The sequence below is a fragment of the Hemitrygon akajei genome, chromosome 30 (assembly GCF_048418815.1).
Source record: "Hemitrygon akajei chromosome 30, sHemAka1.3, whole genome shotgun sequence".
Classification (NCBI taxonomy): domain Eukaryota; kingdom Metazoa; phylum Chordata; class Chondrichthyes; order Myliobatiformes; family Dasyatidae; genus Hemitrygon; species Hemitrygon akajei.
In genome coordinates this window covers 27,016,084-27,034,687 of record NC_133153.1, presented here as the reverse complement: position 1 = coordinate 27,034,687, position 18,604 = coordinate 27,016,084, and the positions used below count along the sequence as shown (strand labels likewise).

General features: G+C 39.7%; 1 protein-coding gene across 1 annotated transcript in view; it reads right to left on the bottom strand.

Moving 5' to 3' along the window:
* Positions 1-2,095: 2,095 nt before the first annotated feature.
* The window catches only part of slc24a5 (solute carrier family 24 member 5), a 39,979-nt gene continuing 23,470 nt past the window's right edge, over positions 2,096-18,604 (bottom strand). Inside the window, exons 7-9 of the mRNA XM_073033169.1 lie at positions 10,377-10,583; positions 4,986-5,087; positions 2,096-3,084 (exon numbers count right to left, since the gene is read on the bottom strand). Coding sequence (XP_072889270.1) covers positions 2,768-3,084; positions 4,986-5,087; positions 10,377-10,583 — 626 coding nt within the window. The 3' untranslated portion in view covers positions 2,096-2,767. The remainder of the gene's footprint in view (positions 3,085-4,985; positions 5,088-10,376; positions 10,584-18,604) is intronic.

The window sequence follows — 18,604 nt, the reverse complement described above, 5'->3', positions numbered from 1 at the left end:
TGGAAGCACCAATTCTTAATCTTCAATAATGTAACTGAATTTTGTGCTATAGTTCTGATCTGTACACCACATTCATTTTATTGCCATAAAACCATGAAATTACGGTTTGGTGCTCTACAAACTGAATACTGGGTATTTCATTGCAGCATCAAATTTTTTGTTATTGTAACAGCATTGCTGTAATTTGGTGAAAACCTTGCAACGTCTTTGAAGCATTATTCAGTAGGAATATAGTTCTCATGTACTTAAGTCCACTAAGAATTTTTTAATTCAAAAAGATCTTTTCCTATTCAATCTCATAAAATTGAAATGCATATTTGACTGTAAATTATGCATGCGTTAACCTGCACTAGATGAACAAAGAGATCTTGTAACACTGCATCTGATTGAACTTGAGGGGAATAACACATTTTTAATAATAGCTTGTATATGTCAATGGTAAGTACAGTGTAAAAGTTTAGTGCTGAAGTATGCCTAAAAATACTTGGAAACTTTCAGAGGGTATCTTGGGAGTTGATACAGGTACTTAATGAAATTTTGCTCTATTGCTTGTTTGCTTCCAGGAAAGACTGCTCACTTTGAATTTTATCAGCTTATCTCTAGAGTACAGTACTGAGTTTAGTGTTTCATGGAAAATGGAACCAATAGAACGGTTTCCATAATTAATTAAAGATCCTGCATTTTTGTTATCCTACTTTGACGAACTTGCCTACATTAGCCTTCCAAATTTGGGTTAACTTCTAGTGCACAGCAGCTGGTCTGATTTAGCTGTAGGCTGTCTTCTAATCTCTTGTGCCAAGTGTATTAAACCAATTATCCTGATAATAAAATTTAAGGGACAATATTCTCCTGATGACATGAATGGTGCTTAAATCTGGAGAGTGCGAATCTTAAAGTTGGGTAAGTGTTTTTTTATGTTTTTAAAAAGCAGTTTCATATGTGTTATATAACCAAGTTATTTAGGCTGTAAAATAACAATAAATATGAAATAAATAACCTGATCATCTTGTATATAATTGGCTTTTACTTTGTTGGGAATGTGTTAAAATCTTTAAATAACTTAAAAACATTTAACTGAACAGTGTGGTTGGTTGACAAATACATAATAGAAGCTACTACCATCACTGACAGTGATTTTAAAATTGCACATGACTGGGCAGTTTTCGAAAAGTTAAGCACCATGTCTGAAAATTCCAAATGTACCTCAGATTTATTATTTAATTTACTGTACGTCCATTTGGGTTAAAGCCAGCCTGTGTAAGGTTTAAACAACTTTTATTTAACAAACTTTTCCCAGGTCTTTCACAGAAGTGAAATGAAACTAACTGACCCATAGTTACATGAACAATGTCGGTTTGCCATTGGAGATGCTGCGTTGGAGAAATTTGGCATTGTGCAGGTTTCCGGTAAAGGAAGATTGCTTAAGGAATTAGAAGGAGGAACAGATTATTTTACGTATGAGAATGATTAAGGAGAATGAGGATTGAATAAGTTTGTCAGCAAAGAGTCAATATAGATTATTACGTAGTGCCTGTGAGTGTTAGAATAAAAGATTGTTTATGGAATGTAGGAGGATGGCAGGATTATTGGAGAGGTCAGTTGGGTGAGGCAGGAGTTTAGCCTAGCAATATTACACATTGAAATAAAAAAGATTTATGGTGGGGTCCAATGCAGTTTGAAGCTCAATATTACAAACCTGCAGCTCAGGCTAAGTAGCATGCAGAGGGTTGGAATTGGTTTGCAGCAGTAATAGTAACCAACTTTTCAGAGTCCCCTGGTAGTAGATCTTAGCTCATCCAAGGTGAGAGCAATAGTGAGAGAAATCAATGCTGTTTTGGGATTGAGAATTGATAAGGGTAGCATGTAGCAAAAATGGGTGGAAGAAGTGATTACAATATTATCTGGAAGGGTAAGACTATATCGAAGTGAAAGCAGATGCAGTTGAGCTGGACAAACGAGGTGGGAGGTCTGGTTTAGCAAGGGTGCAACTTCAACAGAAGAAAGTAGATGGTACACTGTGGTTAGAAGTTATAACTTTAATTAGAGTGTTACGAACCCCGAAACTGGGTCACTTACCAGCAAAGATGGAGGGGTCCGTTGAAGTCTGATGATACGATTTTTAACAGTATTTATTAGTAAAAATACACAAAAATAATATCAATGCAAATATACAGATAATATACATCGTCAATACTAAATCTAAAAGTGCAGGTATAATAATAATCAATAAGAAATAAGCTCTATCGTTGTCTAGGGGATAATGTATTGTCCGATGGAAATATAAAAGTCACTCAGTTCATGCAGGCTGCAGCCTTTGGGGACCGCTGGGTTTGCAATGGTTGGAGAGAGAGAGAGTTTTCGGAGAAAAACTTGCCGATTCCTTTTATGATTTCGATCCGTCGGAGTCTCTTTGGTGTGGCCGTTCACTTGTGGCCTCTCCTTTAGCTAAGCCGTTCTTCCGTGGTGAGCCCGCCAATCCCAGGCAAGGGAAGGACGCACACGAACCCTATGAAGGCATTCCCCACCTCTAAACACTTGCTTCTAAAGCCTCCCTTTAACCAAAGACTTTGGTCCTCTTTCCTGGTGATTAAGTGCCATTTGTGTTCATATTTGCAATAAGCATGGCATGGAAAACAATTCTTGAAACTGGTACTTTCCTGCTACACCATGATATTGCAGCAGTTTTGGCTCTGGAAATAATACCCAATTACAAGGTCCAAATGAGTGGGTTGAAGTTTTGGTGGTGTGTACCTTGATTGTAGCTCAATTAATTGCATGTCCTGGCAAGAACATTGCCTAATATTCCTAGCCCATTTAGAACTGAGATAATGAGAAAAATGAAATAAGCAAAAAGACAGCTTGCTCCAAGTTTCTTATCCAGTTTCCATCCATTAATACAAATTGCTGCAAGTACGAACATGATAGAGAGGAGAAGAGAAGCTGTTGTGTAGATCATGCCACTGCTATTGACTTCTACAGGCGATAAATCAACAAATACAGTTTTAATAAACCAAGGTGCACCTAAACAGAGAAGATCAAATACATTGGAGCCCACAATGTTCGACATAGCCATATCTCCTTTACCTGGGGGTAAGGAAGAGAAAATTTTATTCATTATAGTGAATGCAATAAGATGTAAAATTTTCTTAAGTGCAGCACATGTAATATCAAAAATGTTAGTGTAATCAGATAAATGGCTAAAATGAAGAAAAGGTTTTTAATAAACTTGTGATTCTGTAGAAGATAATCAGAAAAGAATGGGCAAGTAGAATAACAGTAACTGAGGGGGTCAAGTTGGTAGTTATGGAGCAGATACGGCTTGGATTCTTGACGTGGTCGGATTGGATATGGAACAAGGTAGCAAACAATAGCTGGCTGCTGGGTGGTAAAGGCGATCACAGCTGCCATGCTGTCTTTCAACATATTGATTAAATGAAATAGCAGAAGTCTCTACATTAACAATAGTTTTCTCATTTAAACATCAGTGAAGTTTCTTGAACTGTTTTTATAACATTGAACCAGATGGGGCTGGATTAGTTCTATGACATGAATATAGCTGCGCTGAACGGGTTCCTGTACCACTTGTATCATAGTGTAGAACTTACTAATGATTGCAGACTGAAAAGTGACACATCTGGGTTTTTAAAAAATGTTTGAATACCAAGAAAATGGGAGTAATTCATACAAAATTCAGATAAGAATTTAAAAGCTATCCAAGAAATTATGGTGTAACTTAAATTGGAAGTGAATGACATTGAGTTAGTGAGGGAGTTCTGTATCTTAGGTGCAGGAGCACTTTGCATTTAATATTCTAGAATCCATCTAGTTGCATTAGGCAGAGCTTTGCTGAAACTTTGTATTTCCAACAGAACAGTTAGTAAATATATTGATCTATTATTCCTATGACTGGTTAACAAAAATAATACATGTAGTTTTTCAGTACTAGGTCATAAGAAAACCTTTAAGATGAAAAGTCAATTTATGATTAATGCATTTAATTTTTCTCCCAAGGTTTCTTCACCCTTTGTGCTGCAAACATGTCACACAAAAAAAACAAGTTTTGGATGAAGTAATTAGCCTTTCAACAGTAACAATCAAGATTAAAAACAAAGGTTTCATTTTAGGAATACTATATTAGTATTTATTTGTTTTTATTGTTGGTAGTTTATTAGGGAACTTCCCCCCCCCCCCCCCCCAGTATGTGAGTGAATGAGTTTATTTTGTATGTGTATGTGTTGCTATTCAGCAAACTTTTAATTGGAGAGAAATAAGCTTGCTCAAGTACATTAATTTAGTTGTTTAAATAACTTAAACTATTGAATTGTGACATTAAATAAAGTTCCACCTTTCCTTTGCCCGCAAGAAGCTTGCTTTAGATATATATATCTACACACACACACCAGTTTTAATGCTTTGGTAGATAACAGCACGTCAGGCATGAGAATAACTACAATTATCCCATCTTTAAGGGTGTTGTCTACAGCGAGGATTGTGGATAACTGAAAACAGTCAAGAATAGCTGATGTAGTTGAATACAAGGCTATTCAATAATACAGAAAGCACTCATTGGAGAGTAACACTGCATCAAAAATCTAGCAATCATTCTTTATTCATTCATGAAAATCTGGATTAACCTGCAAAGTGGTATTTGGCACTTATTCATAGACCATAAAGTTGGTGTCTTTTTGGGGGGGGGGGGGGCAATTAGAGGTCGGCAAAAAAAAATCTGCTGCATAGTTCTGGGGCTGAAGTCACATAACATGGATTCAGAACAACACATTTGCCTCACTAAAGGGCATAACTTTGCTAGATTTTCCAGACTATTCGATCTTATTATACACTTCTCATTTACTCTTTTTTTAAAAATGGTTCCACTTTTCCATAAACAACAAGTTAAAGAGTGCAAGAACAAGGACATTAGTCAGTGTATGAAGTTAGTACATTAAGACACTAAATGCAGTTTTATATTTAAAATTCATTCATACCTTCTCTGGTAACAAGAACGCTAGCCACAGTGTCTGGAATACTGGTGCCTGCTGCCAGCAGTGTTAGACCCATCACTGTTTCAGGAATGCCCAGAGTTTCTCCTGCATTAATTGTTTGAACAATGTTAGATTGTCAGAGTTAAAGCCACTTACAAAATATTTTGTTAAATTGTACAACATTATAAAGTTATACAATGAAATACTATTTGCTCCATTTCCAACAGGGAGCAGACTTCATAATATACACACCAGGACCACCAGAGTCAAAAACAATTACTTTTCCCAAGCAGTAAGGCTGATCAACACCTCCACCCCTCCACAACCCCCAGCATTTTATCATTTCCTGTTGGAGTCACCTTATGTACAAACAACCCTGTGCCTAGTGTCACTTTATGGACATAAAATCAATGTATATAAGCTAGCTGATGTTTTTATTGTTCTTATTGGTGTTTTTGTGCTGCATTTGATCTGGAGTAACAATTATTTTGTTCTCCTTTACACTTGTGTACTGGAAATGACATTAAACAGTCTTGAATCTGAATCTGTAAAGATTTAGAGAAATTCTTGTCACAACAATAGGGCGCTACGGTAGGATAGCAGTTGGTGCGACACTATAACAGCCCAGGGTGTAGTTTAAAGTTCAATTCCGATGTTGTCTGTACGTTCCTCGATGGGAATGGGTGGGTTTCCTTCAAGTATTCCGGTTTCTTCCCACATTCCAAAAGCATACAATGACCAATTAATCTACTAACAGGTAAGTTGTCCTGAGATTTGGCTAAAGTTAAATAGGTTGATTGCTGGCAGGTGCGGTTCATTGGGCCAGAAGGTGATGTTTTGCGCTGTATCTCAAAAATACAGTAACCTTTACAATTTATATACGGTAATATCTTTGGCAATCTCAGGCCATACTCAATACTTCACACCAACTGAGATCTCAGAAGGAATTCCTCAATCACCACCATGCTAAACATCAATTCCTTGTTTTAAGTCCTCTTCTGAATACCTTTGCTATTCAAATTAACTGAGATTGGAGGAATTCCCAGTCTTATTCTGCCCTGTTTATTCACCCCAATTGGAACCAATGAAGTTAGCAAAGCCTGGATGAGAAATTAATGTATTTAATAGTTTAGCCCTGTAATAAAATATATATTTACATCAAGGTTTGGTTGTTCAATTGTAAAATAAATTGTAATCTACAAGACATACTGCATCTATAAGTGCATATACAGTACAATAATTGGATAATTTTTTTTACAATATTTGTTTTCATGCAAGCCTTTTAACAAATCTAAAATGATTCAACAAAGGCACAAGTGTCAGCTTTACAAATGAGGGGGCAGTCCAATTTTTTCAGAAGAATAAAATTGTTTAAGAACAAACAGGAAAACAATTTGTGCCATAACTGGGATGATTTGAAAGCTGGCATGAAGGAAATCTTGTGTAATATGTAATAATGTCTGTCTTGTTTTTCTAATGTTTAAATCTTTGCATTACTTACATAATATATTGCTCAAATGGTATTATTTATTCCAAGAAATTCTGACCCTTTTGTCAATAATATTCTTGCAAACAAGTCAATCTAAATAGTATCATACTCAAAATACTGGAGGAACTCATCAAGCCAGGCAACATCTATGGAAGGTAATAGAGTTGACATTTTTTGCCAAGACCCTTCATGAAGACTGGAAGGAGGGGGGCAAAAGCTAGAATAAAGTGGTGAGGAAAGAGTACAAGCTGGAAGGTGATTGATGAGGAAGGTGGGTGGGTGAGCAAATCAAGTCAGAAGCTGGGAGAGGATAGGTGGTAAAGACTAAAAACAAGGAATCTCATAGGAGAAAACAGTAGACCATGGGAAAAAAGTGGAGAAGAGAATGAGAGAGGTAAGGAGAGAGAGAGAGAGTATAACATGAATGGGGAATAGAAAGGGTGGGGGAGGAATTATTGGAAGCTGGAGAAATCAGTAGTCATGCCATCAAGTTGGAGGCTACACAGATGGAATTTGAAGTGTTGCTCCTCCAACCTAATTTTGGCCTCATGGCAGGATGGGAATGGGGAAGTCAAACAAATATGTGGCCACCGGGAGATGCTGCTTTGTAAAATATATATATATATATATATATATATATATACACACACACATACATACACACACACACACACACACAGTAATTAGGAGGGAAATAATTATAAAAGTATTCTGCAGAAACATGGTCATTAATTTTACAAAATAGGGCATAGTTAGTTTATATTACAAAAATGAGGTCTAATCTGGTTTGGCATGATTTGTAGCAAAGAAAAGTTTTAAATCCCATTGAGGACAGTTGAAGTACTGTCACTGTTGTAACAGAGAAAACAGTATACAAGCAGCTCCTACAAAGAGCAATGTGTTAATGACTGTATAATCTACCAATTCATCTTCTCGAATATGGATGGAAACCATTTGGCCCATGAGTTTTATTTAGTTAGTGATACAGTACTGAGTAGGATCTTCCAGCCCTTTGAGCCATGCTGCCACAGCAACCCCTCTCCCCCCCCCGACAACCCCAATTAAATCCTAACCCAATCATGGGACAATTTCCAATGCCAAATCAACCTACCCAGTACACCTTTGGACTGTGGGAGAAAACCTACAGGTTTCATGGTAAGGAAGTATTGAGACTCCTTGCAGAGAACACTGGAATTGAACTCCAAATTCTCATGTTCCCAGCTTTAATAGTGTCGTGCTAACTGCCAGGCTACTGTGGCAATTAATTAATTCTTTCCTCCCTCTCTCTGAGCAATCCCATTCCTCTTTGTACATATATGAAAAAATATTTACACACAAACCCTTTAACACTCAACCCCTCCCAATTCTGTCAGCCACCTGAAATAGAAGTAAATTATAATAGCTAACAACCAAGCATAACTTGGGGATGAAGGGAGAAATAGATAAAGAGATAAAACCCATAGAGCCACAGGGGGAGACATTTCATATTACAGCACAAAAGGGCATCAATAAACCTGGGTCACTGGAAATACAAAACATCTGCACTTCACCACTACCGTTCAGTTAATTACTAAGGATCACTCCTTTGTTCTGCCTAGAAACACGTTGGTTCTGTTATATCTAATACTTCAATATTTGTGCTCACATCTCTAAACTCGGTTATAATTTTAGACATTCTCACAGCAGAGATTGCTTAGCTCATGCCACTCAACACTATGTCCGAGGATGTGAGTTAAAATCCCAAGAGAGATTTAAACAAATATATAGAGACTGGGCACTGAGGAACACTGCACTGCTCTTGTCCACTGCTGCAAATGCTTCAGCCTGTGCATATGAGTCACCTTGGTGAACCTGAGAATGAGGAATGTTCCAAGAATCGCCTCATTTGAGCTTGCCAAGTGTCTGAATAGATATCATAGCTTTTGGGCCTTAATCTGTTCCATTATATGTGCAAATTTGAAAGTGGGATACAGGTATAATTACAGGATTCTTAGCACTGTTGAGGAACAGAGGGATCTTGGAGGTCCGTGTGCAGAGATCCCTCAAAGTCGCCACAAATGTCGACAAGATTGTTAAGATGATGTTTGGTCTGTTGGCTTTCATTAGTTAGGCATCAGTGTTTAAGAGTCACAAGGCAATGTTGCAGGTGTCTGAAACCCTGGTAGGTCACACTTGATGTTCAGTTCTGGTTGCTTCATTAAAGGATAGATACGGAAGCTTTAGAGTGGGTTCAGAGGAGATTTACCAGGATGCTGCCTGGATTAGGGAGCATATCTTATGAGGATAGGTTGAGCAAGCTAGGGCCTCTCCCTTTGGAGCAGAGGGTGATGTGATAGACATGTACAAGATGCTAAAAAGGCATAGATTGAGAGGAGAGCCAGACACTTCCCCAGGGTGGAAATGGCTAATATGAGGGGGTATAATTTTAAGGTGATTGGGGATGTCAGAGAAGACTCTTTTTAAACAGAGTAGTCGGTGTGTGGAATGCTGTGCGAAGGGTGGTTGTAAAGCAGATACATGAGGGGCATTTAGTAGACTCTTAGGCTCATGGATGATAGAAAACTGGAGGGCTATGTATGAGGGAAGGGTCAGATTGACCTTAGAGTAGATTAAAAGTTTGGCACATCATGGGTCAAAGGGCATATACTGTGCTGTTATATTCTATGTGCAATCATTTAATTTTAACCACTGATTCTCATTTAGCTATTAAACATAGATCAATCCTGCAATGTAGTTTCACAGACTTATTTTTAAGTACACTGTGGTTACGTTGCACTCTTTATTGGAACCAAGTGTGGTACCATGGCTTCGTGGTAATGGTAGAGTGTGGAATATAGTGGCTTCAGAGGCTGCGAATTCTGCTAATGCATCTTTCTGCCTCTAGTAATTGTCTACAGCACTCACAAATGCTCAACCCTCTGATCTACCTCACTCCTGCATACCTTCTCACCTCCATCTGAATTTCTACGAACGATGTGTCCTTAAGCAATTTTATAGATGGCATTTTAATTGATAGCATCACCATCTGGTATGAAGGTGCCAATGCACAGGATCAGAAAACGCTGCAGAAAGTTGTAAACTCAGCCAGATCTATCATGGGTACTAGCTTCACCAGCATCGAGGACACCTTCAAAAGGCGATGCCTCAAAAAAGTGGCATCCATCATTTAGGACCCCATCACCCAGCACGTGCCTGCCTCTCATTGCTACCATCAGGGAGAAAGTACAGGAGCATGAAGACACACAGTTTCAGGAACAGCTTCTTCCATTCTGCCATAGATTTCTGAATGGACAATGAACCCATCAACACTACCTTGCGATTATTTTCTCTCCTTTCGCATTACTTTCAAAATTTTTTGTATATACTGGTAATTTATAGTTTTAAAAATTAATATGATTTGCAATGTGCTGCTGGCAAATTTCACAACATATGCCAGTGATGTTAAACCTGATTCTGATACGTCTGACCTGGTTCTATCTCATTTAGCACGTTAGTTATGCCATGCAACAGTATGTAGGATGCCCTCGCTACAAAGGCAAGACTTCACCTCCACAAGTACGGTGTGGTAGTCGCTTCTGCTGATGCTAACATGGAGAGGTTGAAGGTGACATCGGCTCTCATTGGTTCCTCACGACCTAATATTATGAAGTTATTTTTATAACACATTGCAAACCCCTAATTAATCATTGTTATGTATTGCAAAGTCAGTGGCTTTCTCAATGAACCTATAACAGTTATATTAGTTCACATACCATTGGTTCTAGTAAAACTGATGTGGATTAGATTAATGCAAAACACAAAGTCAATAGGAACAGATTTGTATAGAAAACACAAATTTGCATTCCATGGACTACTTAATTTATTCAAAAACAAAAGGAGATTCTAAAAAACGCAATTCTTCTTACCCACGATGGTTACCATCCAAACTAATATATATGTAAATCCAGAAATCCACACAGCACACATGAAGAAAGTTAGCAGGAACCATTTTCTCCACTGATGCCTGCGACAATCTGGGATAGTTACGAATAGTAGGGTGGTGATGGGAAGAGACAGCACCCAGATAATCCTCTTCACATCCGATTCAGGCATTGCAAACACATTTGATGGATCTATGTCAAAAATAAAAACATGTTTTGGTTATTTAAAATAATTTTTTTGAATCAAATTTGTATGTAAAATTAATAAAATACATCAGAATCAGACTTAATCTCACTGGCATATGTCAAGAAATTAGTTGTGGCAGCAGTACATTGCAAAACATAATAACTAATTTACGATAAGAAATATAAATGAAAAAAATTAAATAAGTAGTGCAGAAAGAGTAAAGAAAAATCATGAGGAAGTGCTGATGGGCTCATCGTCCATTCAGAAATCTGATGGGGGAAGGGATGAAGCCGTTTCCAAAGTGTTGAGTGTGTGTCTTTGGGCTCCTGTACCTCTTCCTTGATGGTAGCAATGAGGAGTGGATGCATCCTGGGTGATGAGGGTCCTCAATGGTGGATGCCACTTTTTTTGAGGCATCACTTTTTGAAGATGGCCTGAATGCTGAGGAGGCTAGTGCCCATGATGGAGCTGGCCGAGCCCACAACATTCTGCAGCTTTTTCCAATCGTACGCAGTGGCCTTTATAACAGATGGTGATGCAGACAGTCAGAATGCTCCCACGGTACATCTGTAGAAATTTGTGAGAGTCTTTGGTGACATTCTAAGTCTCCTTAAAGTCTGAATATGAAATATAGCCACTGTCATGTCCTCTTAGTAAATGCATCAATATGTTGGGCCCAGGATAGATCTTCAGTGATGTTGGCACCCTGTAACTTGATACTGCTGACTCTTTCTAATGCTGATCCCTCAATGAGTCCTGCTGTGTGTTTTCTTGACTTCCCCTTCCTGAAGGCGACAATCAATTCCTTGGTCTTACTGAGGAAGAATGAAAGGTTGTTGTTGAGATACCGCTCAATAAGCAGATCTACCTTTCTCCTGTATGCCACCTTGTCACCATCTGAAGTTCTGCCAACAATAATTGTGCCTTCAGAAAATTTATAGATGGTGTTTGAGCTGTGCCTAGCCGCACAGTTGTGGGTAGAGAGAGTAGAGCACTGGGCTAAGCACACACCCCTGAGGTGTGCCAGTGTTATTGTCAGCAAGGAGATGTTATTTCTGATCCACACTGATTGTGGTCTCCCAGTGAGGAAGTCAAAGATCCAGTTGCAGATGGAGGTACAGAGGCCCAGCTTTTGTAGCTTGTTGGTCAGTACTGAGAGTATGATTGTGTTGAATGCTGAGCTGTAATCAATAACCAGCAGCCTGACATAGGTATTACTGTTGTCCAGGTGATCAAAGGCAGAGTGGAGAACCAGTGAGATTGCATCTGTTGTGGCGATAGGAAAATTGCTACAGTTCCAGGTCCTTGTTTAGGCAGGAGTTGATTTTGGCCATGATCAACCTTGCAGGGCACTTCATCACAGTAGATGTGAGTGTAACTGGATGATAATCTGAGGCAGATGACCCTGCTCTTCTTGGGATCTGGTGTGATTGTTGTCCTTTTGAAGCTGGTGTGAAGCTCTGACTTCAGCTGTGAGAGACTGAAGATGTCCTTGAATACTTTCACCAGTTGGTTGGCACAGGTTTTCGTTTCCCTACATAGCACACCATCAGGGCCCCGCGAGGGTTCACCCTCTTGAAAGATGTTCTGACATTGGCCTCTGAGACAGAGATCACAGGGTCATCAGACGCTGTGGCGATTTGTGCAAGTTCAAAACATGCTTAAAAGGCATCAAGCTCATCTGGGAGTGAAGCATCATAGCCATTCATAACATTAGGTTTTGCCTTATAGGAAGTAAAGGCCTGCAAACCCTGCCAGAGCTAATAGACATTTGATTCAGTCTGCAACTTCAACTGGAGTCGTTTTTGTGCTCCTTAAATAGCCTTCTGTAAGTTGTACCTGGACTGTTCGTATAGTTCTGGATCACCGGTCTTGAATGCCTCAGATCTAGCCCACAGCAGACTATGAATCTTGGTTAATCCATGGCTTTTTATTTGGGTATGTCCTCGAAGGCACAGTCATCCACACAGATCTTGATCAAGTCTGTGACAACGGTGGCATATTAATTTAGATTGAATATGAATCCATGTATAATGCTGAGTTCACCATCTCAAAACAGTCCTGTAATCGTTTCTCTGCATCCTGTGACCCTAACTTCTTGGTACTCATCACTGGCGTTGTGATCTTTATAGTCTCTGCCTGTACACCTGGAGTAAAAGTACAGCCAGGTAATCGGACCTTCCAAAGTGCAGGTGTGGGATGGCACAGTAAGTGCTCTTGAGGATGGTATAACAGTGGTCAAATGTGTTGACTCCTCTGGTTCCACAGGTGATATGTTGGTACTAGTCATTGAGAGACTTCTTCAAGCTGGCCTGGTTGAAATCCCCTACAATGATAAGGAAGGCATCAGGGTCCACTGTTTCAACTCCAAAGCCCGTCTGACATTGGCCCGAGGTGGAATGAACACCCCTACCAGAATGATGGTAGAAAACTCCCTTGGCAGATAAAATGGATGACTTTTGATCACTAGAGGTTCCAGGGTGGGTGAGCAGGATGGGAAAAGAACGGTCACATCTGTGCACCACAAAGCTTACTCCAAATATAGACAGAATGTTGGAAATACTCAAGTAGGTCAGTCAACATTGATGAAGGGTCTCAGACCCAAAGTGGTACTTATTCCTCTTTCCACAGTAATTCCAACTTGCTGAGTGTTTCCAGCATTTTCTATTTTTAATTGCAGAATTTGATTAAATAATTCCAATATTTCCCAAAAAAATTAACATTGCCTTTGTACTGTCAAATCTACTGATACCATAAACTTAAGGCCATGATAATTCATGTACAGGTGTAGTGTAAAATTTGTTATTGCCTAAACAGAAAATGTCCCCACTTTTTCAGTTGATGAGTATTGTTCAAAGCACAAATGAACATTTTGTGTATGAACCTTCCATTGATGAAAAATCCCATGCATTGGAACAGGCAAATTCCTTGAGTCTGTTCTGCTAATCAGTTAGATTATGGTTGATTTTTAACTATTTACTTGCTTTGCTTCCATTTACTTGCTAAACAAAAGTCCACCAACCTCAACCACTGTTAAATCTCTGACGTTCTTTCCCCCTCTTCCCAATTTTATCGCCTGCCTTCGTTGTTCAGGATGCAAGTTACAGCCAATTTTCAAAGATGAAGACTCAAGCTTGTTGTTGAGAACTTTCCAACACCTCAACAGATGACCAAATGCAATAGGCTGTGATGGAAAGATATCACAGCCAAGTTCAATCCTATGCTACACACACAAAATGCTGGTGGAACACAGCAGGTCAGGCAGCATCTATAGGGAGAAGCGCTGTCGACATTTTGGGCCCAGACCCTTCGTCAATCCTATGCTGTTTGTCTTAATCAAAGCTTCTTTAAAATGTGCTTCCATACTTTAAACTGGATATTTAAAGTAAAAGGCAATTTAGTGATTAGCCTAAAATCATTAATATATCCTCTCCTTCACTTCACTTAAGTTTCTCAAAGACAAGATTATGAAAGGTACTACACACCTTTGAGGGAAAGAATAGGATGATTTGGCAAGTGAATGTGGGGCTGAGGAACTGGTGCAGGGGGCAGGGATTCAGATTTCTGGATCGTTGGGATCTCTTCTAGGGAAGTATGACATCTACAAAAGGGCCTCAACAGAGTGGATGCGGAGAGCATGTTTCCCAAGGTAGGGAAGTTTAAGCCCTGAGGACACAGCTCAGAGTAGAAGGGTGGCCATTTAGAGGAATCTCTTTAGCCAGAGAGTGGTGAACCTGTGGAATTCATTGCCACAGGTGGCTGTGGAGCCAGAGGTTGATAGAGTCTTGATTAGTCAGGGCACGAAGGGTTATGGTGAGAGGGCAGGAGAATGGGGCTGAGAGGGAAATGCATCAGTCATGATGAAATGGTAGAGCAGATTCGATGGGCTAAATGACCCAGTTCTGCTCTTATATATCATGGTCTTACAGTCTTATAAAAGTCAGTAAAAAAAATCTGGCATATCGATGAAGGGTCTCAGCCTGAAACATCCACTGTTTATTCTCCTCCATAGACACTGCCTGGCCTGCTGCGTTCCTCCAACATTTTGTGCGCTGCTCCGGATTTCCAGCATCTGTCTGCTTCTGGCAAATTTTAAAGATTTCTATTTTTTGAAGCCCGTCATTCTGGTTTATGTGCATATCAAGTAGAATTGCAAATGAATTGTTCCCACCCAAGAGTGGATTTAAGATTTCTCAGAAACAACACCCAGGCAGCCAGGAACACCAGGTCAACCTACATAAATCACTGATCATTATATTCAAGCTGGAGCTTTCATTTCATACAAAAGGAAACAGAAAATATGAATTTCAATAGATGGTACAGCTAAATCAAAGATGTTATTTTTACTCTCAGAAGCATCGTGAAGAGACGGCGCTCGGAATTAATGAGATACAAATAGCTCAGTGGCAGGTTCAAGGAAAAGGAGAGCAATGGGAAATAGAGATAACCTGGCAATCTGAATTGTAGTTTAAATACGCAGTTTCTGGCAAGCTTTGACAGAACCAAAGTTTCAACTTCGGTTCTCTCAGCAGATGCGATCTGAACTGCTAAACATTTGCAGCATTTCCTATCACTTTCACTTCCCAATTCTCAGCAAGGTTCTTTGATCAGCTGCCTTAACTTTCCACATCTTAATGTCTTCATTCTGTTACCTAAGTGACAAGATCTCTGATCTGGAATCCTTTTGCATGAATTTATGGAACCAAACTGGGCAGACGTTTCAGTAACATTACCATACCTTTCACTCTCCCTTTTTCTGAGTGTATCAGTAACCTTGCTTAATCACCACTTGAGTTCTGAAGGTCAGTGATAGCACTCGACACTTAATTACAACAGTCATAATTTTTAAAAAAAATTACTACAAATACTACAATGATATAATTTCACTCTGGCTGGATAAAAAATTGTAAACTGGAAAATAAGATTTAATACCACTGGCATATGTCACAAAATTTGTCATCTTTGCAGCTGCAATGCAATACATAATAGGAAATGAATTATAGTAAACATTAAAATTTAAATTAAATAAGTAGTGCAAAAATAGAAATAGGAAAGTAGCGAGGTAGTGGTCATGGGCTCAAAGTCAATTCAGAAATCGGATGGCAGAGGGGAAAAAGAAGCTGTTTCTGAATTGTTGAATGTGTGCCTTCGGGCTCCTGTACTTCCTTCCTGATGGTTGCCATGAGAAGAGGGCATGTCCTGGGTGATGAGGATCCCTGAATGATAGACGCCACCTTTTTGAGACATCGCTCCTAGATTTTGTCCTGGATGCTAAGGAGGCTAGTGCCCATGATGGACCTGACTAAGTTGACAACTCCGCAGCTTATTTTGACACTGTGCAGTAACCCCCCCCCCCCCCCACCCCCACACCAGATGGTGAGGCAGCCAGTTTGATGACATTGTTCTGTACCCCTTTCCGGTCCATCGTTATTATATTTCTTCCCATTCCTCCCCCCCCACCCCCCACGCCACAGATCAGAATCAGGTTTATTATCACCGGCAAGTGACGTGAAGTTTGTGAACTTAGCAGCAGCAGTTCAAAGCAATACATCATCTAGCAGAGAGAGAAAAAGTAAGAATAATAAATTAAATTAAACATAATAATGAACAAACAAGCAGATCAATTACATATATTGAATATATTTTTTTAAATGTGCAAAAACAGAAATAGTGTATATTAAAAAATGTGAGTTAGTGTCCAAAGCTTCAATGTCCATTTAGGAATCGGATGGCAAGGGGGAAGAAGCTGTTCCTTCAGGCTTCTGTATCTCCTTCCTGATGGTAACAGTGAGAAAAGGGCATGCCCTGGGTGCTGGAGTTCCTTAACAATGGACGCTGCCTTTCTGAGGCACCGCTCCCTATAGATGTCCTGTGTATTGTAGGCTAGTACCCAAGATGGAGCCAACTGGATTTACAACCTTCTGCAGCTTCTTTCAGTCCCGTGCAGTAGCCCATCCATACCAGACAGTGACGCAGCCTGTCAGAATGCTCTCCACGGTACAACTATGGAAGTTCTTGAGTGTATTTGTTGACATGCTAAATCTCTTCAAACTCCAAAGTATAGCAGCTGTCTTTCCTTCTTTATAACTACATCGATATGTTGGGACAGGTTAGATCCTCAGAGATCTTGTCACCGAGGAACTTGAAGCTGCTCACTCTCTCTACTTCTGATCCCTCTTTGAGGATTGGTATGTGCTCCTTCGTCTTACCCTTCCTGAAGTCCACAATCAGCTCTTTTGTCTTACTAATGTTGAGTGCCAGGTTGTTGCTGCGGCACCACTAGTTGGCATATCTCACACCTTCAGCAGACGACGTCCCTCCTGGTTCACACGGCTTTTGGTTTGGGAATGTACCCTCTTATTCTGGCTTCTTCCACCTTTCTTTCCAGTCCTTACAAAAGGTTCTCAGCATAAAACATTGACTGTTCCTCCAGCACTTTTCCCCACACTCGTTCCTATCAGTGTGAGTGGTTTACACTAGTTTTCATATCTAAACTCTTCACAAAATCAAATTCCTCCAGCATTTATGTAGTGCTCATTATCCACCTCAGTTGTTCAAAATTATTCTCTGCAACAATTCTGAAAATATACAAAATAAGATAAACATTTTACTCTTCTTCTTTGGTAGACCCTTGGGATTGAGGATTTTACCCTACCTTACACACAGTTTCTGTTTCTGTTTGCCAACCTACAAACTTGCATATCTGGGCCCAACCTTGTTTCCTACCAGATTGTTCAAAAGTTCCATAAAAGATTCAAAGACTCAAGCATTCAAAGTTCATTTATTGTCAAAGAATGTATAAATTCATGCAATCTTGAGATTTGTTTACTCACAGGTAGCCACAAAGCAAAAAAAGCCAAAAGAACCCGATTAAAGGATTTTAAAAAAAGACCAACTCCTGATGCGCAAGGAAAAGAAAAAAAAGACACAAATCACGCAAACAATCGAAGCGAACAACATTCTGAACCAAATTGAGTCCCCAGATCTGAGCCACTGAGTAGGCCCGAAGCCCTGCTTATCAGTTCATCATATTAGCGGGCACAAAGCACAGCAGTCAGGGCCGTCTTCATAGCCTCAGAGAGAGGAGTGACCATTGCAGAGAACGAGTGAAATTGGCTTGCCTCAAATCCCAACATCGTCTTTTCGGTCTATCAGGGTCGACGTTCAAATTGACCAAACAACTGAACAGCAAAAGGCTCCAGCATCCTGGACAGAGGAGTGAACATCATGGAGAGTGAGAGAAAAAAAAATAAGCTCTTGCCTGTGATCTGGGCCAGTGTTTAAATTGTCTAAATCGCGGATCGTGCCTCGCAGTTGGACCTGGCCACTGTGAAGGGCTCAGGGCCTAGACCCCGATGCCCAGTGACTCACACCGAGCCCAGATTTCGCTGCCCAGCCTGAAGTCACTCTCAAGCTCTTCAAATCAGCTTGGCACCCAGAGCGACCCAACCTCACACCTGGGTCAGTTGTATGGGCATCTGAACTCCATCTCAACTCATCCCCCGAGCTCACCCTGCCTTTGCTCACCCCACCACCATTTGCAGCGATAATTTAAACACAATTTACATCAGAAAAAGGCATTTTTAGTGATGATTTTAGTTAGATTTCTTAACTACCAGCGAGCCATTGCACACGTTTGATAGCACCATCTTAACTGGAAACCTAACTTAAAAAAAAATACATTAGGTTGAATTTTAATGCCTTATAAATGGATTGAATATTCTGCAAAGTTTAGTATATAGAGATTATTAAATTGGAACTGAATATTGACTGTCCACTAAAGATAGCTGGAAATATGGGATGTTATGTTGAAATTGTACAAGACATTTGTGAGGTCTGATTTGGAGTATTGTGCTCGGTTTTCATCACTTACCTAAGGAAAGGAGTCAATACGATTGAGAGAGTGCATTGAAAATTTACAAGGATGTTGCCAGGACTTAGAGGGCCTGAATTACAGGAAAAGTTTGAATAGGTTAGGAGTTTATTCCCCGGAACATAGAAGACTGAGGGGAGATTCGAGAGAGGT